This window comes from Microcaecilia unicolor, chromosome 6 (assembly GCF_901765095.1).
Source record: "Microcaecilia unicolor chromosome 6, aMicUni1.1, whole genome shotgun sequence".
In the NCBI taxonomy this organism is placed as follows: domain Eukaryota; kingdom Metazoa; phylum Chordata; class Amphibia; order Gymnophiona; family Siphonopidae; genus Microcaecilia; species Microcaecilia unicolor.
In genome coordinates, this window is record NC_044036.1 from 30,169,502 (window position 1) to 30,194,095 (window position 24,594).

General features: G+C 43.3%; 1 protein-coding gene across 1 annotated transcript; it reads left to right on the forward strand.

Annotated features, from left to right (window-relative positions):
* Positions 1 to 4: 4 nt before the first annotated feature.
* MRPL37 (mitochondrial ribosomal protein L37) lies at positions 5 to 23,972 on the forward strand. The gene is made up of 7 exons (XM_030205625.1): positions 5 to 453; positions 4,109 to 4,292; positions 10,177 to 10,292; positions 16,080 to 16,265; positions 16,754 to 16,908; positions 18,828 to 19,031; positions 21,842 to 23,972. The coding sequence occupies exons 1-7, from the start codon at positions 132 to 134 to the stop codon at positions 21,917 to 21,919; spliced, it is 1,245 nt and encodes a 414-aa protein (XP_030061485.1). The 5' UTR covers positions 5 to 131; the 3' UTR covers positions 21,920 to 23,972.
* The last annotated feature ends 622 nt before the right edge of the window (positions 23,973 to 24,594 follow it).

Here is a 24,594-nt window from a genome sequence, read left to right on the forward strand (position 1 = left end):
TGATTACCCATGGACCTTTGCGCTTCCAACATGGCTGCGCACGTGTGGTTAGGCTGAGTGTTGAGTATTCTATGTCGTGTTCGCTTTAATTCGTGGTTTGTTTTCGGCCTGTCTTGCTGGTACATCGGATAATGGCCGTAGCCGGCCTCTGGCACTGTCGTTGCACCAGTCCCCTGTCTGTGGGCCACCGGTTCCTGTCCGTATCAGCGGCCCTGTCAGGTCAATATGTCCCGCCTCCGCCGAAACGTAAAGTGTATGACATTCCCGGGCTAGAGCCCATCACTTATGCAGACCGAATGTATTATGTGCCTGGTCTGGCAAAACCCAAATTCGACCCGTGGATTAAGGACTGGCACGATCCCTTCCATAGTTTAGGCGCTGCCCCCAAGGAGCAGATACATTACAAAGAGAAGCCCTGCTACGTGTTCCACCAAAGGACCAAGCTGCTGGAAGGTATGGCCGCTCTTCCGGGCACCCCGCACTCTCTGAGGGATAGAAAACATTGGTTGGTTGAAGAGAACAGCTAGGAGGCCAATATTTTATGTCTTTATTTATTGCATTTGTATCCCACATTTTCCCACCTCTTTGCAGGCGCAATGTGGCTTACAATATAACATGAATAGTGGAATATACAATGAAATATACATTTAGTATTATGGAAGGATTTGGTTAACATGATAATGAAAAGCGTGATATGGAAGCATATACTATAAGGCAACACTGGATGTATGTGTAGGAGTTCATATTTGTTGGTCTTTGTGGTATATCTTGTTAAAGAGATGGGTCTTCAATAGTTTGCGGAAGTTGGTTAGTTCATGGATCGATTTCAGGTTGCGCGGCAGCGCGTTCCAGAATTGTGTGCTCAAGTAGGAAAAGGTTGACGCGTGCATTAGTTTGTATTTTAGCCCAATATAGCTCTATGGTTTGCCCGTTGCCTGACACGTATGATGGGAGGTGTCTGGAGCTTTGAGAATCAAGGCACCAGACGTGCATTTAAGACGCAGGGCATTGGGTTTTATTGATTTATTGAATTGAGCTTGAGGTATTGTATTCAGATTTAGTATGCACCTCATTCATTTCTCCTATTTTCCGCATTATTAAAGAATAACGTTGATTCAATAGAGGTAACAGTTACTTGGGTTGAATTTTTGTGTGTGTCTTTTCCTCTCTCTCTACAGGGTGGATAACAAAATTAGTTCAATAAAAAGGTTATAACCTTGGGTTCTGTTTTTGTGTTTGTTTTTATTAACCTTTAAACTAGCGGCTAGGTAAGTGTTGCAAGAAGATTGTGAAAAATTACAAGAGGTCCTTATGAGATTGGGAGACTGGGCATCCAAATGGCAGATTATGTTTAATGTGAGCAAGTGCAAAGTTATGCATGTGGGAAAGAGGAACCCGAACTATAGCTACATAATGCAAGGTTCCACATTAGGAGTCACCGACCAGAAAAGGGATCTAGATGTCATTGTTGATGATACGTTGAAACCCTCTGCTCAGTGTGCAGTAGCGGTTAAGAAAGCAAGTACAGTATTAGGTATTAGGAAAAGAATGGAAAACAAAAATGAGTATATTATAATGTCTTTGTATCTCTCCATGGTGCGACTGCATCTTCAATACTGTATGTAATTGTGGTCACCGCATCTCAAAAAAGATATAATAGAATTAGAAAAGGTACAGAGAAGAGTGACAAAAATGATAAAGGGGATTGGACGACTTCCCTATGAGGAAAGGCTAAAGCGGTTAGGGCTGTTCAGCTTACAGAAAAGATTGCTGAGGGGAGATATGATAGAGGTGTATAAAATAATGAGTGGAATGGAACAGGTAGACGTGAATTGCTTCTTTACTCTTTCCAAAAATACTAGGACTAGAAGGCATGCAATGAAGCTACAAAGTAGTACATTTAAAACAAATCAGAGAAAATATTTCTTCACTCAACATGTAATTACTCTGGAATTCATTGCCAGAGCATGTGGTAAAAGCATAAGAACATAAAATAAGAGTAGCCATACTGGGTCAGACCAATGGTCCATCTAGTCCACTATCCTGTTTTCCAAACAGTGGCCAAGCCAGGTCACAAGTACCTGGCAGAAATCCAATTCATGGCAACACTCCATACTACAAATCCCAGGGCAAGCAGTTAGCGGTTTAAAAGAAAAGGTTTGGATACCTTCCTAAAAGAAAAAGTCCATAAGCCATTATTATGATGGACTTGACGAAAATCCACTTCTTATTTCTAGGATAAGCAGCATAAAATGTACTGTTGTGGTATCTTGCCAGGTACTTGTAACCTGGATTGGCCACTGTTGGAAACAGGATGCTGGACTTGATGGGCCTTCTCTCTGTCCTAGTATGGCAACACTTATGTTCTTATGTAGATAGCAAGGGGGCATTTCATGGGCGAGCTTAGGGTGTTCCTAACATTTGGATGTTTTATAGCCATAATGAAACAAAATGAAAATGTCTAGGGCTGAAACTTTAATGTTTTAGTCTAGACCTGTTTTTAGAACGAATAAGGCACAAAAAGGTGCCCTAAATGACCAGATGATCACTTGGAATCAGGGATGACCCTCCTTACTCCCCCAGTGGTCACTAACCCCCTCCTAATCCAAAAAATGTGAATAAAAGTAGCACTAATCAGCCTCAATGACGGACTCAGATATTAAAGCCAGGTTTATTAGAGCATCATGCAGGTCCCTGGAGTGGTGGATGCAGTACACTGTAGACAGGTGAACCCAGGTCCAGTTCTCTCCCTACCTGTTACAATTGTGGTAGAAACTGTGAGTCCTCCAGAACTCACCAGAAACCCACTGTACCCAAATAAGGGTCCCCCTTCACCCATAAGGTCTATTGTAATGGTGTTCAGTGGGGTACAGTGTGCTTTGGATGGGTTTTGGAGGGCTCAGCAAATAAGATAAGGGAACATCGGTGAGATGTGTACCTGGGAGTGTTTGTGAAGTGCACAGCAGTGCCCCATTGGGATGTCTGGGGGACCAGGCTACTAAAAATGATGGTCTTCCTATATCCCAATGCTTTGGTTTTCTACATTTTTCACCTGTACATTTTTTTTTTTTCAAAAATGGCCTGAAAAGATACACAGGGCATAAAAACTTGTTACGGTATTTTGAAAAAAAAAAAAAGATAAGCTGTTTTGTGGTTTTGAAAATGGTCATGTTTTCAGATTTGGGACATTTAGTGCAAAACGTCTAAAGTCCTACTTAGACATTATATCAAAACTAGTAAAAAATGCCAGTTTCAAAAGGGAAGGAAATGGGCGCTTGCAAGGCTATCCCCCATCCTCCCTCGCTGTTCCAGACTCTGCTGTTCCTCCGTTTTCCCCCCCCCCCCTTCCACGACCCAATCGACCCCCTCCCCTTCTCGGCGAAAACCGTCCCCCGCCGCCCTCCAGTACCTGTGCTGACAGGGGACCCCAACCCCCGTCAGCCGAAGTCCTGTGCTGGCCTTCGCGGCGTTGCTTCTTCAATGATTTTGTGTTCAAGTTCCTCTGCATGCGACTGACATCAGAGGCACGCAGAGGAACTTGAACCGAAGCAATGCTGCGAAGGCCAGCACAGGTCTTCGGCTGACGGGGGTTGGGGTCCCCCGTCAGCACAGGTACTGGACGGCGGCGGGGGACGGTTTTCGACGAGAAGGGGGGTCGACAGTGTCGCGGAAGTGGGGTCCAGTGGGCCGTAACACAGGGGGAGGAGTAGGGAAACACGCTCCGCATGTTTCCCTACTCCTCCCCTTACCTTGGTATCAGCTGTCACTGACGTCAGTGCGTGCCTGCCTAGCAGACCACCTCCGAGGGAGGCACGGTCCCAGGCACATTCAAACGTTGGAGGTGAGAATTATTATATAGGAGGATGCCCCTCCATATCAAACGCCTTTTAAATTGACATAGTGTTATTAATATGAGAGATGGATTTTGAATCTGAGTTTTTGAAAGATCATAATGTGTTGCCCTTAGCTTATACTGAATGATTCATCTTTTGGATTTGGTAAGTTCTTAACCAAACAGCTGTGTAATTAATTAAAAAAAAAATCAGAAATTGTACTTAGCAACAAAAGGATTAAGCAATTTTATTGACTGACTTTGTCTTTGCTGAAGGAGTAAAGCAAGCACTTTGGCTGAGCAAGTCAAAGTTAATAGAGGGTTTACCTTCGAAAATCCTTGATATTACTGAAGATCCAGCTCACCAAATAACCGATCAGGATGAGAGAGTTCAGAACATTATTCGCCGTGCGCGCTTCTGGAGCTCCACTGAAGTACGACCAACTAGGGAGACTTTTTGGTAAGTTTGTGACTTTGCTGCACTTTTTAAAAAAATTCTTTTGAAACAAATTTCGCAAGCATAAACTTGTTTACAGAAACCATAAAACAGAGCATATAAAAATAAGGCATAAATCCAACACTTGGACTATAGACACAAAAACTATAGGAGTCTCACAAACGTGAAATATTAAGGAAAGGTTATTAACAAGCTCTAGACTCATCCCAGTTACCGCAACTCAAGTAGTAAGCACAGATAACCTTTCACGTCTGCAAAAGACTTTAGCTGTTCAGGAGCAAAAATAAAATACTTGACTCCTATATAGTGTACTACACATTTACAAGTGTAACTCAGTAAAAAAAAAAAAAAAAAGACGCTCCTAATTCTCTAACTTGTTCTGATGCTAAAAAAAAGGCCTTCTTTCTTTCTCGTGTTGTCTTTGCAATGTCTGGAAATATCCAAACTTTCTGGCCAAAAAAACAGTTCCTGAGATTTTTTTTTTTAAGATGATACCTTACCACGGCTAACACACCTCTTTACTGAGATTTTCTGAAATACAACCAAAGAAAGGAATTCAAATCTTGCTCAAACACAAATGCCACAAGTAAAGCAGATCGTGCTAATGCAGTACAGTCTCGATTATCCGACGTAAATGGTACCGGCCCGTTGTCGGATAAGTGAAAAGTTGGATAAAATGGAAAACAATAGCAACCCCTTAAAAAATGCACTGAAAATATACTTTATTATTATTATTTTTATTATTTATTACATTTGTACCCCGCTCTTTCCCACATACAGCAGGTCCAGTGCGGCTTACATAGTAAAAGAAAGCATCTTACCTGGTAAAGAACAGGCATATAGGGTATCTGTATTTAAAAATATTGTTTAACACTAATCAGCAACAAATGAAAGAAAAATATTGTGCAGTCTAGAGGGAATGATTGTGCGTCTTGTACAGCACGCAATTTGAGCACAAATATAAGAGCAGTATACGGTATTTCACAATTGTACAGAGGCAATACAGAACTGAGCAAGGGAACCAGTCTTCGACAGCAGGCAATGTGAACTGAGTAGAGTTCATTGCTTTGTCTTTTCCAATCTGTAACAGTTTGAAGCAGAAATCAATACAGCAGAACTGAAACTGGAAACTCTCCAGATCTAAGAATGAGCATAAGAATGAAGAAAGTGCTGTAAGTGTAAATGAACAAACAGGAATAGGTGTACATAACGGGGGGAAATTCTATATATGGCGCTTTAAAAGTCAGCGCCATAAAACCACAGGGTTAGCGTGATCTTTAAACTACGCCTTTAGTTAGGTGGCAATTTATAGAATACGCTCATGCGCCGTTCTTGCGACTAAAATATAGGCCACCTAAAACCAGGCCTAAATACCTGCTCCTAAGTTAAGCATAGATCGGGTGTATTGTATAATAGTGTGCATAGTTGTTTTTTGAAACACCCACGACCTGCCCATTCCACGCCCCCTTTTCGACTGAGTGCATTAGAATTTACACGCTCCGCATTATAGAATACACCTCAAAAGATGCGCGTGTAAATTCTAATTAAAGCCAGTTAGTGCTGCTAATTGGTTAAGTACCAATTATCAGTGCTGATTGGCTTAATTAAGTTGTGCACGCAATTTGGCCAGTACCGCTTAAAGCTCATTGTGCACAAGAATCTTACCATGGTTCGCTTGCTGCAAAAGTGGTTCCCTGACAGGAAAAGCAGGCTCTTGGGTCACATAGTGTCGGGTCCAAAAATTGCTCCCATGCTTTAAAAGCAAGTCTCAGCTCGAAACATTTTGAATGTTCACTTTCTTTAGCATTTCCTTAACCATCATCCAGTGTTCAAACAAGCATGGTTCACTTGCTGCAAAAGCATGGTATCAGGTCAAAAGTGGTTCCCTGGTAGGAAAAGCAGACTCTCGGGTCAAATACTGTAGTGCAGCTCAAAACATCTTTAATGGTTTCCTTGCTGTAACAACGGCATCCCAGGTCCAGAAATTACTGCATAGAAGCATGGTCTCAAATCAGAAACTGGAAGAGAAGCCGTGCGCTCCTTAGCACCATTGAAGTGTGCATGAAAGAGTATCGGGTGCAAATCATGCTTCCCTTGCAGAGAAGCATAGAGGCATATTTTCAAAGCACTTAGCCTTCCAAAGTTCCGTAGGTTTCTATGGAACTTTGGAAAGCTACGTGCTTTGAAAATATGCCTCATGGTCGCCTAAGAGTAGCCATACTGGGTCAGACCAATGGTCCATCTAGCCCAGTATCCTTTTTCCAGCAGTGGCCAATCCAGGTCATAAGTACCTGGCAGAAACCCAAATTGTGGCAATTTTCCAACAGTGGCCAATCCAGGTCATAAGTACCTGGCAGAAACCCAAATTGTGGCAACATTCCATGCTATCAGTCCCAGGGCAAGCAGTTGCTTCTTCATATCTTTCTCGATAGCAGACTATGGACTTTTCCTCCAGGAACTTGTCCAAACCTTTTTTAACCCCCCTAGTCCTTGTATTTTTGGAATGAGTAAACAATAAATTCACATCTATACATTTCACTCCACTCAATATTTTATAGACCTTTATCATATTCTCAGGTCAAACATGGCTTCCTTTCAGCATGTGAAGCTGTCATCAGTGGGGGTGGGGGTCTCTCAGATATGTTGGATGGTCAGATTAGCAAAGGTTGGATAATCGAGACTGTGCTGTACATCCTTCATGGAATTTGACTTTGCTGCACTTTGATCCATGATGGTTTATCTGGCACAAAACTTGTAAAAAAAAATCCTTGGTTAAATAAAAAAAAAAAGTAGTGTATAGAGATGGGTAGAGATGGTCCTTTTTAGGCTATTGCATATGTGGAGATGGATGCTTTGACCAAGGGTATTGTAACTTGTGTTGTAAATATTAGGTTATTTATTCTTGATATACCGCCATTACTGCATCACAGATCAAAACAGTTTACAACTCAAATGTTAGAACTAGTAGTTAGGAAAGGAACTACAGTGTTTGCTAGGAAAGTAATCAACTACGCAATAACAAAAAACCCCTAGAAACTCATCCCCTAATCCACATAAGCCAAAAAAAATGAGTTTTTAACAAATATTTAAGGGGGCCCTTTAACAAAGCAGCAGTAAGCACGAACGCTTGCTTATTGCAGCAAAAAATGACGTACCATGGTAATTTCTGGATGTGCGTGTGCTATCCATGCACTAAAAAATACATTTTTTTTTCTGGTAGGGGCATCTCTAGGGACAGTGGACATGTTCTGCACTAATCGATTATCGGAGCTACATTGCCACGCTAACCAGTTATTTATTATTTATTTATTTATTTTAATTTGTACCCCGCACTTTTTCCCACTCATGGCAGGCTCAATGCGGCAGGCAATGGAGGGTTAAGTGACTTGCCCAAAGTCACAAGGAGCTGCCTGGGCTGGGAATCGAACTCAGTTCCTCAGTTCCCCAGGGCCAAAGTCCACCACCCTAACCACTAGGCCACTCCTCCTCCTCCAGTTGGCATGTGCTTACCACATGAGCCCTTACCACTTACAGAATGGGTGGCGGTAAGGACTCACGTGCTAATCCGTTTCAATGGCAAAATTAGCGCATGGCCTTTAATACAAAAAGTAGGAAATTTAGCCATTTTACTCAGCAGTGAAAATAACCTTAGTGTACAGGAATGACCCTCTTAAGGGTGCACTAAGGCCATTTTTTACTGCTGTTTGGTAAAAGGGCCCCGAAATTTGGTAAAGGATTCCTCTGCACGTAGAAACCTAGGAAGATTATTCCACAAGTACGGTGCCAAAAAGTAAAAGGCACTCTGACATGTCACTTCAAGCCATGCTGTCCAGTGAGAAGGAAGGATCAGACGATAATCATTAAGAGACAACAGTACACAAGAGGGAACATATGGAACAGTTAAGGAAGGTAAATGGGAGAATTATTGAGCCTGCCATGAGTGGGAAAGCGCAGGGTACAAATGTAACAAATAAATAAATTGTGAACAGCTTTGAAGGTCAGGAGTAATAATTTGTATATTCCTTTGCCTAGCAGTATCATCTCTACCCAACTTCTCTGTTGGCCTTCTTTTTACTCTTAATTTCAATTTGGAAGTAGAGGAGTGTGGTAGCCGTGTTAGTCCACTCTTAAGGTTATCAATAGAAATCAAACAAAATAAAACATGGAAAAGAAAATAAGATGATACCTTTTTTATTGGACATAACTTAATACATTTCTTGATTAGCTTTCGAAGGTTGCCCTTCTTCGTCATATCGGAAATAAGCAAATGTGCTAGCTGACAGTGTATATAAGTGAAAACATTCAAGCATTACTATGACAGTCTGACAGGGTGGGAGGATGGGGGTGGGTAGGAGGTATGCATGGGGACATCAAAGCATATCATTGATATTCTAACAGGATGGGTGTGGATAGGTGAGGGGTGGGGTGATCAACAGAGACATACAGCTTTATGGTTTATAATGGGCTAGGAACCCCAGATCCTTGTTAAGTCCTTTCTGTTGGGTGTTAAAATATTCAATCATTCTGACTTCAAAGGTCTTACGTTCTTGTATGGTTTTAAAGTTACCTTTGAGGATTCTCACTGTGAAATCACTGGTACAGTGTCCTGGTCCTGTAAAATGTTGACCAACAGGTGTGGGAACCCTGCTGGCACCAGTATTGTTCATATGATGTCTATGTAAATTGAATCTTGTCTTAAGCATCTGGCCTGTTTCTCCAATATAGCATCCTTCATTACATTTTTTACACTGAATGATATATAAATTACAGAGATGTGTGCCCTTCTGTTCCTTTTCAGTCTGTGATGGAAGTTTACTTCTGATTAGCTTGTGTTTTAAGTTGGGTGGCTGTCGGAAGGCCAGTACTGGTGGGGATGGGAATATCTCTTTCACTAATTCATCCTCCTGGAGTATAGGTTGTAGATCTCTTATGATTTTCCTCAGTTTCCTCATAAGAGATCTACAACCTATACTCCAGGAGGATGAATTACTGAAAGAGATATTCCCATCCCCACCAGTACTGGCCTTCCGACAGCCACCCAATTTAAAACACAAGCTAATCAGAAGTAAACTTCCTTCACAGACTGAAAAGGAACAGAAGGGCACACTTCCCTGTAATTTATCCAGTTGCAAACTATGCCAAAATATTTCACAGGACCCCAAAGTCATCCACAAAGGAAAGATATTCAACATAAAGGGATCTTTCACTTGCTCATCTTCCAATGTGGTATATATCATTCAGTGTAAAAAATGTAAGTTATGTCCAATAAAAAAGGTATCATCTTATTTTCTTTTCCATGTTTTATTTTGTTTGATTTCTATAGATTCTACATGGAATGTTGCTATTCCACTAGCAACATTCCATGTAGAAGTCGGCCCTTGCGGATCACCAATGTGGCCACGCAGGCTTCTGCTTCTGTGAGTCTGACGTCCTGCACGTATGTGCAGGACGTCAGACTCACAGAAACAGAAGCCTGCGCAGCCTTCTACATGGAATGTTGCTAGTGGAATAGCAACATTCCATGTAGAATCTCCAATAGTAGCAACATTCCATGTAGATTCTCCAATAGTATCTATTTTACTGTCATAGTAATGCTTGAATGTTTTCACTTATATACACTGTCAGCTAGCACATTTGCTTATTTCCAATCTGAGGAAGAAGGGCAACCTTCGAAAGCTAATCAAGAAATGTATTAAGTTATGTCCAATAAAAAAGGTATCATCTTATTTTCTTTTCCATGTTTTATTTTGTTTGATTTCTATTGATAATTTGGAAGTAAAATGAAAATCAGAAAAGAGGGGCTTAGGTCGTTGTTTGTATTTGCCCCAGTCAATACATATTAAAGTATAGTACTGTAAACAGTCTTTTGTTTTTTTTTTCTTTCAAGCCCTACCCTTTTGCAGGACTTGTTGCATTTGTGCAGCTCCCTGACTAGCTGTTACCCATCACTGTTCCAGAGGATGTTGGCAGAAAACTACCAGCCAGCAGCTACCTGGCACAGAGGTTGGTAACGTAGGCCAGCTGTCTGCTAGAGTGTTGTTCGACTGTCATCCCCGTAGGAATGCAGCACCGGGAATAAGCCACTGCCCTGCAGATGCTTGTGCTGATAATAGTAAATCAGAATCTTGTTGACAGCAGGGCCGTGCCGATGCGGTAAGCGGGGTAAGCACCGCAGGAGGGCGCCCACCTCTGGAGGGCGCCGCCGCGGTGCTTACCCTCGCCCCGCGCCGCCGAGGCCTTTAAATCTTTTACTTGCAGTCGCAGCAGCGTCTGTGAAAGCGGAGCGCTGCCGACGTCTCCCTTCCCTTCGCGCTGTTGGTTCCCTCAGTGTCCCGCCTTCTTCTGACATCAAAAGAAGGTGGGACACTGAGGGAACCAACAGCGCGAAGGGAAGGGAGACGTCGGCAGCGCTCCGCTTTCACAGACGCTGCTGCGACTGCAAGTAAAAGACTTAAAGGCCCCCAGGGCGCGCCGCGATCATCTTCACGGGGGGGGGGGGGGCGCGCGCGCCAACTGTTCATCTGTGTGGGGGGGGGCGCCAACTGTTCGTTTGCAGGGGGGCGGCACAGACCCTTGGCACGGGCCTGGTTGACAGATGCAGCGGCGGAATGACACCTGCACCGTGCTCTTCAGTCACAAGCACTCCTTTCTTTTCCATCAGCGTTCACTCATATCTTGTACTGCTATAGTCCTTGGAGAGAAGGAACTGTGTACTCTTCAGTGCACTGTTCACATTTTTTGTTTTGAAGTGTTAACTGTTCAAGCACCGTTTATACCTTAGATGTGTTAACTATTTAAGCACCGGTTAAAACCTGTGGAAGACTCCTGAAGAAGGCGCTACGGCGCCGAAACATGGCTGTGTTGAGTCAAGTTGTTGTAATAAACTTTACTTTTTATTTGCAATCATACGTCTTCTCCATTGTTTGGAAAGAGCCTATCTTCCCCACCCTCCCTTTGTTCTCCCTTACTTAGTTTCGTGGGGATTAAGTGCACCTCCACGCTCTGTGTGGTGCCTCCACACCTAGTGCGGTATCTTTTTGGATTGCCTATTTGGGCATGACAGATGCCTTTCTCTTCAGCATTTTAAATCACTGAAAGGACCAAACGTTATTGTCCATCCCCCTCCTTCCCTCAGCAAATTGTTCCCTGAGAGGGCTCCAACCTCTGTCCAGCTCTTGAAATGCTTTATGTGGTTCTTCACGCAAAAAGTTTGGAAACACCTGTGTTGGATAATCAATTCACTTTATCTCTGGTACTGGTGCTGTCTAAAGGGAGAAAGGATTACTGTAAACACGTATATCGGCAACTCTTTATAATAGCCAACTTGCTCATCCAGCACACCCACTTTTGTCTCGCTCACTGTCTTATCAAGTGCACCCTCTAAGTTTCTAGTAGTAACTAACCCTCACCACCCTATAAAGCATAAAAATTTTACATTAGAGAACATCACTTATCCCCTTGACTCAGCAATAAAAATATTAGGAATCACGATTGATCAGTTCCTTACCCTTGAAAGTCAAGTTTCTAAGGTGGTCTCAAGTACCTTTAATTCACTTCAGAAACTAAAGAGAGAACCTTTTTTTCACTAAATCAGTCTTTCGTATTTTGGTTTACTCCCTAGTACTAATAAAATTCGACTACTGCAACTCCATTTATGCAGGAATTAAAGGCCGCCTTATCAAAAAATTACAAACTGCTCAAAATATCGCTGCACGCTGAATATGCAGATCACCTCACTTCGCCAAAGCAACTCCTATATAACCTACACTGGTTACCAATAAAAGATAGAATATCTTTCAAATTCTGTGTTTTTAGTCACCAAATTCTATATGGTTCTGCTCCATCATATATGAACAATCTCATTGAATTACCTCCACGTAATGCCGTATCATCATCCAGAGAATATCTCATTCTGCATTTCCCTATTTGTAGGAATGCAATCCACAATGCCAGTTTCTCATATCAAGGTACTAAACTTTGGAATTCTCTACCGAAAATAATTAAATGCACGGACGATTACCTGTCCTTTTTATAAACCTATTGATAACTCATGTTTTTCAATTTAGCCTTTCAGAAAACAAAGAATTCTGTTTGAACATTATCCATTCATACAATTAATTTCACTTCTTTCCTCCCTAATCCTGTCTAGCCCTAATTATACCCATATTTATTCTTCACTATCCATCTGCCCTTAAGAACACTTGCATCCAGGTTAATTCACCACATATGTTATATTTGTTTTACAAAGCCAATGTTATAGCATTATTTATTGTTCTTTATAATCTGTTTATTTAATTTTTAATTTGTATTATTCGTTTAATTGTTATGTAAGCCACATTGAATCTGAGTCACCCTTGGGCTAACGTGGGGTAAAAATGTCATAAACAAAACTCTACCCCCCCCCCCAAAAAAAAAACCAAAACAAACAAACCTTTCAGCATTGTTTCTACCACTGCCCTTTTATATGTATCCCAAACATGTTATAAAACGCAGACATCCGTGGAAGCCATTTATTTATGGAGGTTGTCCTATACCTAAAATCCTAAAATGAAGACACTAAGGGGCCATTTTACTAAGCTGCGGCAAAAAGTGGCCTGCGTCAGTGCGAGTGCGTCTTTTGGATGCACGCTGGGTCAGTTTTTGCCACGTCCTGGAAAAAGGGCCTTTTTTTTAAGGGGCCAGAAAATGGACGTGCAGCAAAATCAAAACCAGTGCACGTCCATTTTCAGCCTGAGACCTTACCGCTACCCATTGACCCGGGCAGTAGGCATGCAGCGCACATCAAGTGCTGTTTACCTCTGGGTAAGCACCACATGGTAGAAAATAGAAAATATTTTGTACCGCGTGTTTTTGCCATGTGCCAAATTCAGAATTACCGCCCGGGGCACTCGGTAGCTGGGCAATGTTCCTAGGCAAAATCTCATTCTCTCAAACAGATATTTTACAATATTGTTCCAACTGTGTCTAACCAACAAGACTGTATTCACCCAATGTCCTAATCATAATATTGTGCCAATCTCTGACCCACTGATGATGTAAACTTCACTGAACCCTAAACAGGGGATATTAATGGTATATAAGACCTGAATTGAATAAGTATTTATAATCCACTTTTACACAGTTGTGGTCCAAGTGGATAATTCAAATAACAAACAGTCCTAAAAAAACAACTGAAATACAAAACAACTTACGCTTCCGGCTTCTCCTACATAAGCGCAAAACTATGGAATGGCCTCCCAAAAGCTGTGAAAACAATACACAACCACCTGAACTTCAGGAAATCACTAAAAAGCAACCTCTTCAAAACGGCCTACCCCAACGACCCCACGTAAACCTCCCACCCAGCAGCACAACAAGACTATAATCGTACTGGATAACACGCAATCTTCATCCCTTCCAACCCTCCAGTTTTAACTTATGCGATCACTATACAACCTTGTATCTGTTATCAATCAACTGGGCAAGCGCCTTTGATGGTACTATGTAAGCCACATTGAACCTGCAAATAGGTGGGAAAATGTGGGGTACAAATGCAATGAATAAATAAAATAGTAATTGGCAAAAGAGGTTAATATTGAAATTGTTATTTAGACTCGTGCTTGGGTTTTCTCTTTTGTAGGACCCATGATGTCGAACAAGCTCCGTAGTACTTTGAGGTTTTCTGCTAATGTGCTTCAATTCAAAAAAATATTTGAAGGCATTTTATACAAGCCTTTATAGCATAAAGCTGGTTTGATTTTTATTGTCTGTTCAGCACAGATTTGATTATTGTCTATGTATGTTTCATGTAATTGTAATTTGTGTGTTTTATTGTAATCTGCTGTAGCTTAAAGCAGAATATAAATATAAAAAATCAAACATATAAACGGCGAGTGACCGACTCACTCGCAAATGCGCAGTAGAGACTTCCCTCCCTGTCCCGCCCCCGCGTCAATACGTGATGACGAGGGCGGGACAGAGAGGGAAACTGCGCCGCCGAGGTTGATACCGCTCCCCGCCCACCCGAGGTCGCCGCTACCGTTACCCCCCCACACACACACACACACACACCCACACCCAGCCCGGGCCCTCTCTCCGCTACTAAACTTACACATCCATTCACCGGAACGCAGCACGCACATCAGCTGAGCTGCCGTCGGCCTTCCTTCCCTGCCTGTGTCCCGCCCTCGCTGACGTTACGACACACGAGGGCGGGACACAGGCAGAGAAGGAAGGGCCGATGTGTAAGTTTTAGTAGCGGAGAGAGAGAGGGCCCGGGCCGGGTGGAGGGATGGCGGCGGCGACTCCGGGGGGGGGGGGGGGGAACGGTAGCGGTGGCGACCTCACGGGGGGGAGGGGGAAGGAAGGAAGGAAAACCCCATTACCAGCCCGTTTTTACGGGCTCAACGGCTAGTATAAACATAAATGGTTAAAAGTTAAATCAGAACATAACTAACAGTAACGCATTTCTACAAACCACCGTGTTCATTTTAAAATATGAATAGGATAAAAGTTCATATGGAACTAACGAGTATAAACAAACAAAGCAGAGGCCAAAGTCTGCAAAACCATAGGTTGGAAACAATAAAGCAGTGGCCCTTCAGACAAACTTTTATTCTGTAACCGCATCCATACTCATGTTAGTCGAAGCAAAAAAGCAGACCTGTGAAGCAGAAGTAAATTGGTCAAATCTTTATTTGCTGCAACTCTCAGATTGCAATATTTAAACAAGCTGCTGATTCTTGCTCCTCAGTAATATACTAAACACAAACTTTTAAGCAAGATAGAATTTGCTAAACGATATAATAATGGAGGAAAAAGACTTCAGAAATTCCGTAATCACTTATACCAACTTTGTGAATCACAGACTGCCATAGATCTCCAAAGATACTTTTGTTAGAGACTATGATACAGATTCCTCATAAGTCTGAAAAAACCTCCATAGTAACATCACAGAGCTATTTCTTAGTATTTTCATGCTCTATTGTCACAAAGCATTAACAGGAATACACCTGTCTGAGCAATGGCGGTGAAAATTGCTGACAGCCACATGAAGGGCTTTACTGGCGATTGAGGGCTCAGCTCCCGACGAAGCGACGTGAAGAAACAGAAGCTTTTTGTTGAGCACTCCCTCTGGATAACGCCATTGCTCAGACAGGTGTATTCCTGTTAAAGCTTTGTGACAATAGAGCATGAAAATACTAAGAAATAGCTCTGTGATGTTACTATGGAGGTTTTTTCAGACTTATGAGGAATCTGTATCATAGTCTCTAACAAAAGTATCTTTGGAGATCTATAAACTAGTTACCCAACTTAGCCACATTTCACCCTCCTAAGGGCTACGGCAGGTCTTTTACCGAAAGGAGAAAAAGAATTATGCTTCCTTTAGGTAAACAAATGTTCTAGTAATGATAACGTCACATCACACATAGTGTTACAGCACGTCGAGTAACTTTTATAGCAATACGAGACTTTCAACAAATAAAAGGTTTGACCAATTTACTTCCGCTTCATAGGTCTGCTTTTTTGTTGCCAACTAACACGAGTTGGACGTGGTTATAGAATAGAAGTTTGTTTGAAGGGCCACAGTTTCAAAGACTTTTCAAAACTTGGTGATTTCCACTCAAACCAGCTTCTCGAGGCAGCGTGCTAAACACAATCGGAGCAGAGTAAGAAATGATGTTGCTTCACTGTTCCACACAATTGTGCCACATTTCCTGGTGTAAATAGCTTCTACTCAGGATGGACTTTATACAAATCTTATTTCTTACTTGAAAAATTTACCCGTTCTTTCTTTTTCTTCTTTTACAGAATCACATCTTTTACAGGTACGCGGCATAAACGGTTGGTTGCTGAGTGCCAAGAGACCGCTGGCACCTCTGGCCTCCAGGGATGAAATCCTGGCCACTGAGAACCATGTTCTGGAGACCTTCTATCCCATTGCTCCTATCATTGATCTTCAAGCAGTTCAAGTTTATTTGGAGAAGAATGATTCAGGTAGCACTCATCTGGCCTTGGGCTAAAGATAGAGAGATGCATTGCCTTTAAAAGAACCATAGATGTTGCTTCTTACTTTCTCTGCATTGTCCCTCACATCTGCCAGTGGTTTGTTGGGAACATGGTGGACTTGGCTGTAGCAAGCTATAAGTTTTGACTGATGGTTTCTTGCAAAGTTTTAAAAAGGGTTTTTACTCATTTTCTCTCCAGCCTTCATGCTTTGAAAAATTACAAAATACAGTCCTGGGAAATTAGTATGAATATACAGGATGGAAAACTTGAGCTCTGCTGTAGCTGCATAATTAGGTTTAGGAATTCAGATGTCTGGGCTACTGATACAGAAAACGGACAAAAAGCAGGGAGCCGGCAGCTGCTCAGGGAACTTGGATTTCGTATTACTTAATATCGTCAGACTTGCTTTCACTAGACTAACTAATGAAAGCGAAAGCTTCCTAGCTGACATGATAAGCTTGTTGTCTAATGTTCAGGTTTTCAGGCTGGATACCCCTATCCTCATCCACATACAGTATATTTCTCCAATAGCGACATCAAAGGCAAGCGATATAAAGAAGCACATCTGCAAAGCAAGATGATAATGTTTGCTTTCGGGAATGCTCTGGCCAAGGCGAAAGCTCTGTATGGAGTAAGTAGAAACTTTTTTTGTTTGTTTTTAATGGATTGCAAGTGAGTGTGTGCAGAGACTTTCTACATGTGCAAGTGAACTGACAGGTCGCTGTCTGATGGGCCTTGTGTAAATTTATAACCTGCCTAGTAAAAGTGGGATTGCTGTACACAATAGCTCACAATAGCAGGAGGAGTAGGCCCAATGGTCAGGGCCGCCGAGAGACTGGGCCAGGCCCGGGACAAGGCCGCCCCCGGGACCCCACCTGCCACCGGGCCAGGCCCTCTCTCCACCCCCGGGCCCTCTGCACTGACCTTAAGCGCCTCACCTTCGAAGGTGCAGCGGCAGACCACTCCTTCCTTCCGTGTCCTGCCCTCATGGAAGTTACGTCAGGTGAGGGCGGGACACGGAAGGAAAGAGTGGTCTGCTGCTGCTTGCTGCGCTTTCGAAGGTGAGGCGCTTAAGTTCAATGCCAGGGAGCGATGGAGGGTGCCCCCCCCCCCCCCCCGGAGGCCTGGGCCCGGGGAATTTTGTCCCCCCTGTCCCCACCTCTCGGCGGCCCTGCTAATGGTTAGTACAGCGGACTTTGATCCTGGCAACCTGGGTTTGATTCCCACTGCAGCTCTGTGTGACCTTGGGCAAGTCATGAACCCTCCATTGTCCCAGGCACAAAAAGCTTAGATTGTGAACCCTCTAAGGACAGAGAAAGTACCTGCATATAATGTGTACAGTGCTGCGTATATCTCGTAGTGCTATAGAAATGATTAGTAGTAGTAGCTGCCATTTCTGAATTGACTGAATTTGTGTGTTTTCACTCCCTCCCCCAGGACCTCTCCTGCATTCAGAAGAGAGGCACTTTGGTAGAGTATCTCAAAGTGTAGGGACCATGGCAGCCTACGTGAAGACTGGTAGATCCAACATTCCCCAGTATCAGTTCTTACAACGTACATTTGTGATTGAGAAACACATTTTAAATACATATTTGGAAAGTATAGTTCATCATTAAAACCATTTCAAATGTGCCTAATTGTAGTCTGTTGTGCAGTAGTGTACAATAGGTAAGTTTTCAGTCTTCTTTTGCAGTCCATTATTAATGATTTAAAGGGTCCCCATTATGTCGTATAAATGCTTTTAGTGATTAGCATTGGTTATAAAGTAATGAGAGGCTTAGAGAAGTTGATCAGTCTTTGCACCAGCAAAGTGGCAGTTTTATGGCTATAGTAAGAGATTCTGGGCAGTGCAAGATGGGTGTTTATGGTTTCTCTTCATTACTGTTACCCCATTAAGAGAGTCTGTGTAAAGTGCCAGCAATTTTTACAGTTATCTCAAAACCATCCTTTAAAACCCAGGAGGACTGTCAGTGAAAACAGAACACCGCATCTTGAGTATTCAAATCTATTTAGCCAAATTTCTGCAGGGCATTTGAGAGCATTTAAAGAGGCACTGCTGGAACATAAGTTTTTTGGTACTGGGCTGCTGCAGTCTAGATCAACCTTACTGCTTTGTTTCAAGTTGCATGTTTCACTGCTACAGGCTGCACAGAGAAAACAAAATAAACCAGTTAATTTAAACAGAGGCACACAATAGTGAGTTTCTTTTTTTTTTTTTTTGCACAGAAAAGTGTGTAACATTTCATTTGTAGTTCAGAGTGTGCAATAGTTGCATTGCGGAGCTTTTGCACTGCCTTTTCTCCCAGGTGCAGCAGCAAAGACTTGTAGATTGAAGCAACAAGATTGGCTAATGCCGTAATGTTTTTTCCTCTGCCATTTGCTGTATCGGGATAAATCATTCCTTACACATAAACCGAGACAAGTAGAGAGTCTGCATCACAGCATGAAGTTAAACCTATGTTGTTGGTGTACTGCCTTTAGGAATACTATTGTTTCAATTGCTGGACTTTGTAAATTGAATATTTTGGCTTTTTTTTTTTTTTGTGCTAGGATGACAGCAAGATTTTGGAGCATCCAGTGGTAGTGCAGAGCGTGGGTACAGATGGCAGGACCTTCCAATTCGTGGTGTTTCAGTTAAATACAATGGACTTGGACGCCAGTGACGGAGTCAAAAACTTAATCTGGATGGATTCTAACCAGCCTCTGTATGAGTATGCCAAGTGCCTGCCAAAAAAAAGAAAAAGAGAAATTGTGGTAAGTACCGAGAGTTGAATCGAAAACCTAAAATTCATTGACAGTCACCAGCTACCCATTGCTGAGCCGTGTGAGTGTTTTATATCCCGTGCCAAGGATTTGAATGCTTTGGTTGACATTCCTTGAAGGATAAACTTACACAATTGGTGGTGGTGGGTACTTCATTGGCTGCTTTCAGCTTGGTAGAGTTCACAAACATTTAGGGCCCTGTTTAGTAACATAGTAACATAGTAGATGACGGCAGAAAAAGACCTGTGCGGTCCATCTAGTCTGCCCAACAATTTAAACTCGTATGTGCTACTTTATGTGTATACCTGACCTTGATTTGTTTCTGGTCACAAAAGAGAGGGAATACAGCATACAAAAGCAACCAAACAAACAAACAAAGCAAACACTGAGCCTTCAGGATTGAGAAAAATGTAGTTCTTTATTTATAATGGAGACCCGACACGGTCCGTGTTTCGGCGTACGAACGCCTGCATCAGGGGTCAAGGGACTCCTATAGGTCAGATGTGGAATAAACAATCAGGTTACATTACTTGTCATTGGTGAGGTAAAAGAAACGCTTGCTCACACAGCCAATGTAGAGAAGAGACAGAGCATCCAAATGAGTAAAGATCTTTATCAATATTTCTGATGGCAAACTCTCTAACGATGCACTTTGTATTGAGGAAGGTTTCTTCATGTGCTTATGAATGCCAAATGTTTTGCACTCCGCAGTGTGACCAGTAGTGACTTCAGCACTGAGTTTATGCTGACAGTATGACTTGGTGGCTGTGAGCCGCTGCTTCGCCTTGCCGGCGTTTTCCAGTCCGGCTCTGTACTGCTGCTGCTCCCATCCCAGGCCGCTAGTCGTGGATGGGAGCAGCAGCAGTACAGAGCCGGACTGGAAAACGCCGGCAAGGCGAAGCAGCGGCTCACAGCCACCAAGTCATACTGTCAGCATAAACTCAGTTCTGAAGTCACTACTGGTCACACTGCGGAGTGCAAAACATTTGGCATTCATAAGCACATGACGAAACCTTCCTCAATACAAAGTGCATCGTTAGAGAGTTTGCCATCAGAAATATTGATAAAGATCTTTACTCATTTGGATGCTCTGTCTCTTCTCTACATTGGCTGTGTGAGCAAGCGTTTCTTTTACCTCACCAATGACAAGTAATGTAACCTGATTGTTTATTCCACATCTGACCTATAGGAGTCCCTTGACCCCTGATGCAGGCGTTCGTACGCCGAAACACGGACCGTGTCGGGTCTCCATTATAAATAAAGAACTACATTTTTCTCAATCCTGAAGGCCCAGTGTTTGCTTTGTTTGTTTGCTTAATTTGTTTCTGCCATTTTCAGGGCACAGACTGTAGAAGTCTGCCCAGAACAAGGCCCACCTCCCCCCACCGGCTCTGCCACCCAATCTTGGCTAAGCTTCTGAGGATCCATTCCTTCCGAACAGAATTCCTTTGTTTATCCCACGCATTTTTAAAATTCCGTTACCATTTTCATCTCCACCACCTCCTGCGGGAGGGCATTCCAAGTATCCACCACTCTCTCCGTGAAAAAATACTTCCTGACATTTTTCTTGAGTCTGCCCCCCTTCACTGTCATATCATGTCCTCTAGTTATACCACCTTCCCGTCTCCAGAAAAGGTTTGTTTGTGGATTAATACCTTTCAAATATTTGAACATCGGTATCATATCACCCCTGTTTCTCCTCTCCTCCAGGGTATACATGTTCAGGTGTGCAAGTCTCTCGTACGTCTTGTAACGCAAATCCCATACCAGCTGCACTAAAGGGCGCTCTAGAGATTTTAGCGCACACTTAACGATAGAGACACCCATAGGAATATATGGGTGTCTCCAGCTTTTAGCATGTGCTGAAAACGCTAGCACACCTTAGTAAACAGGGCTTTAAGTGCAGCGCATCACAGATTACTGTAAAACTATACTGGTCACTTCATTTTCTGATTAGTGACTTATGGAGCGACCGCTTCATCCTCGACAATAGGTTTCCTACTGCCGCTTCAGATTGCAGATATAAAGTGGGCCGTAGCTGTGCGGAAATTGCTTTTTTTATTTTTACCACTATTCCATTTTGTAACTTGGTATTTGATGGCTGCATGTGAGATTTCAAAATTACAAATCATTGTACTGCTAACTTGAGTATAGGACTGTTGTTACTTTTTGCCAATCACCGTGTCTCTCTTTAGGCGGGGATAGTGCTGGGCAGACTTATACGGTCTGTGCCAGAGCCGGTGGTTGGGAGGCGGGGATAGTGCTGGGCAGACTTATATGGTCTGTGCCAGAGCCGGTGGTGGGCAGCGGGACAGCGGGACTGGTGGTTGGGAGGTGGGGATAGTGCTGGGCAGACTTATACGGTCTGTGCCCTGAAGAGCACAGGTACAAATCAAAGAAGGGTATACACAAAAAGTAGCACATATGAGTTATCTTGTTGGGCAGACTGGATGGACCGTGCAGGTCTTTTTCTGCCATCATCTACTATGTTACTTAAAAGACTACTACTCTGATTAGAGTTATGATGCTACATTTACTTCCCCTGCTCTAAAATAAATGTTAGAAAAATATTGTACAAAGGAATATCCTGATTACAAATGTCTTGAGTTCCTTAAATGTGTGGCCAACCCGTAAAACTCGGGAGTGGTAGAAAATCATGCGTGTGAGATGTGCTTGGATTTAGTGGATTAAAGCCGTAGATAAGGCAATTGATAGTCCTTACTAATATTAATAACTGGTTGAAGAGGCGCAACTGTGAACTGGTGACTATTTGTCTGAAATAAACTCTGCTCTCTCCACAGGTTCCTGCGGGATTGTCTGGTTATCAGCCTGGGACCTTCAAGAAGTTTCTGGCTTTGTACTTGCATGGAGCTGTGTGATTTCTGTCCATTTTATTAAAGTGGGCCTGGTCCTTTGTTCTGTAGCCCAGGGATCCCCAAACTGCTATCTGCAGAGTCCATTCTCTTTTTTTTTTTTCTTGTGTCATGGAATTGCCTCCCTCTGGTAAATGTTGGTAGTGTCTCGGTCACCTGGGTTTCTTTAAATCCCGAACACTTCTAACCATACTCTGGGGAATGGATCCAAACACTGGAGACAGGTGCTGTTAATATTCTTAACAGTTCAGTGACACAAAAGTAGACACATTTATCCCCAGTATCTTCCCAGCAGAGTTACACCACCTTTCCTAGGCCTATTTCAAGCTCCTACTTGACCCATGTCTGAAATTCTGGTCCAGCTCAGCTTCTGCAAGCCTGGTCCCACTCTTGATTCTAGGCAGCCAGAATAGATTCTTAATTTAGAATGCCTTGGTAGGTCATGTAGACATTCTCCGAGTTCATCAGGCCATTGTATTCTCATAGCTGGGAGATGTCATCTGACGGAGCCCAGTGCAGACGCTGACTAGTGAGATCAAGAACTTTCTAGGTACGTCCCACCACTCGTACCCTGGTGCCTTCTCATGTGAGTGCAGGTCCTTCAGTCTTTGTTTTTCTGCAGAGCACGGAGGACATGTCATCGTGTTCTCGTCCCAGTACGTTTCGTGCTTTCTGATAGTGCCTTCCCATGCAGGTATTTTTTCCGTTTGGGTAATTTTTCCTTTTTTTCTTCTTTTTCTTCAGTTTCCCTTTAATTTCTTTTAGATTTTCAGCCCTTGAAGTTTTCTTTACGTGTTGAGTATTAGCCTGGAATCCTGACCTTAATTTGAACACTGCCCCTTTTTCCAGTTCAAAATTGAGGAGTTTAATTTGGCTGCAATTCTTTTTTTGATGTCCAAGAAGTCCTTCAGTGGCTTCAAAAGGTGTGCCTAGACCTGACCATGAGCCTAACTCTTGTTCTCTCTGTTTGCAAATGCAGTTGAAAACACAGAGGGCATGGCAGGTTCAACAGGAGAAGCTTTTTGGCTCCTTGAAGGCCGATATATCAACATCAGCACTGGAACATCAACCTCTATGACTGCCAAGACTTCAGCAGCCACTAGGTATACACAAGGAGGTCTCCACCTCTCTTGACTTTGGACGATAAGCATTGGTCCTCCTCGACGTACGGTGCTGGGAATGCCTGGGCATCGGCATCGCCAGTACTCGAGAAGTGCAGGCACTGGAAGAAGTGCGCCCCATCCTTGGAAGAGGTGCCAATGCGCAACTCTCTCAGCAAACAGGTCCCCACTACCGGTCTGACACCTGCTGCGGCTTCTCTTCCAGCTCCCCCGCTTTTGCCGGTGCCTTCCTTTGATGTGCCATTCCAAGCCATTCTCAGAGAGGAGCTGGCGCAGATGCTGCAGTTGCAAACTGCTTAGGCCTAAGGATGCTTGTGCTAACTGCCAGATCAGCTCCAGATTCTTTCTGAGGCTCCTTCCATGCCGTTGCAGAGATCCTCAATGTCAGCACCTCAAAGGGTGTCGACCTTGACGCATACAGTCCCGCTCTTGATATTGGGGGAGGAGGCTGTACCTTAGCGCTCTTCGCAGCATGGACATGGATCCACTGAATCGAGGCAGGCACAGACTCATTCAGTACAACCTGAGTATAGTTAAGTACATGGCCTCCATAGTAAATGTCACTCCCAAGGCACAACTGCACTTGAAAGAAGCCCAGTAGACCCTAGCTTCCCAGTGGTCTCAGGTGGCTGGGAATCTAGTGGATGTCATTCATATTCCTCCAGAGTTGACGCATGCCCTTTTCTGGTGGACAATTCAGACAAATTGGACTGTGGGACTACCATTCCAAATTCTACCTCCTCAGAAGGTGCTCACAATGGGGAGCTAATGTAGATGGGCTTCACACCTAGGGGACTTGGTCTGCTCAGGAAACAGATCTCCATATCAATCTCCTCACGTTCAGGGCCATTTGGAATGCTCTAAAGGCTTTCAGAGATCATCTGCAAAATCAAATTATTCTCAACCAAATGGACAACCAGGTTGCAATGTTTTATGTAAACAAGGGGGGGGGGGGAGGGTACAGAATCCTACCCCTTGTGTCAGGAAGCAGTGGGGATGTGACGGGCTCTTCAGGGGATAGACCTCTTAAGCCACATACCTCCCAGGAAAGGATAGCTGCCTAGCGGACAGACTGAACAGGGTCTTGCAATCACATGAGTTGTCTGTCAATATGGGCATAGCCTGCAAGTTCTTCCAAGAGTAGGGCACCCCTTTGGTGGATCTTTTTGCCACTCATCTCAACAACAGGGTCCCCCAGTTCTGCTACAAGCTCAGAATGCACAGCAGACTAGTGTCAGTTGCCTTCCTCCTATATTGGGGGGAGGGTCTTCTATATACATATGCTCTAGTACCTCTCATGGAGAAGACTGTGCTGAAACTCAAGCAAGACCTGGGAACTGTGATCTTAATCATGACTTACTGGCTGAGGCAGATTGGTTCCCTGTTCTTCTGGAATTATCCTCCGAAGATCCGTAGAGATTAGACTGTTTTATGACCCTCACCATGTAGAACGAGGGCCTCTTCTACATCTCAACCTCCAATCCCTGGCCCTCACAGCTTAGATACTAAAAGCATAGAATTTAAAACCTTAGATTTGCAGGAGAGTGTCTCCTCCATCTT

What these genes read in the sequence shown, in the direction of transcription:
- MRPL37 (XM_030205625.1), top strand. Translation starts at nt 132, where the DNA reads ATGGCCGTAGCCGGCCTCTGGCACTGTCGTTGCACCAGTCCCCTGTCT. An exon ending in AGCAGCTACCTGGCACAGAG is followed by an intron (nt 10,293 to 16,079) that starts GTTGGTAACGTA and finishes CTTCTTTTACAG; the next exon opens with AATCACATCTTTTACAGGTA. An exon ending in AAAGAAAAAGAGAAATTGTG is followed by an intron (nt 19,032 to 21,841) that starts GTAAGTACCGAG and finishes CTCTCTCCACAG; the next exon opens with GTTCCTGCGGGATTGTCTGG.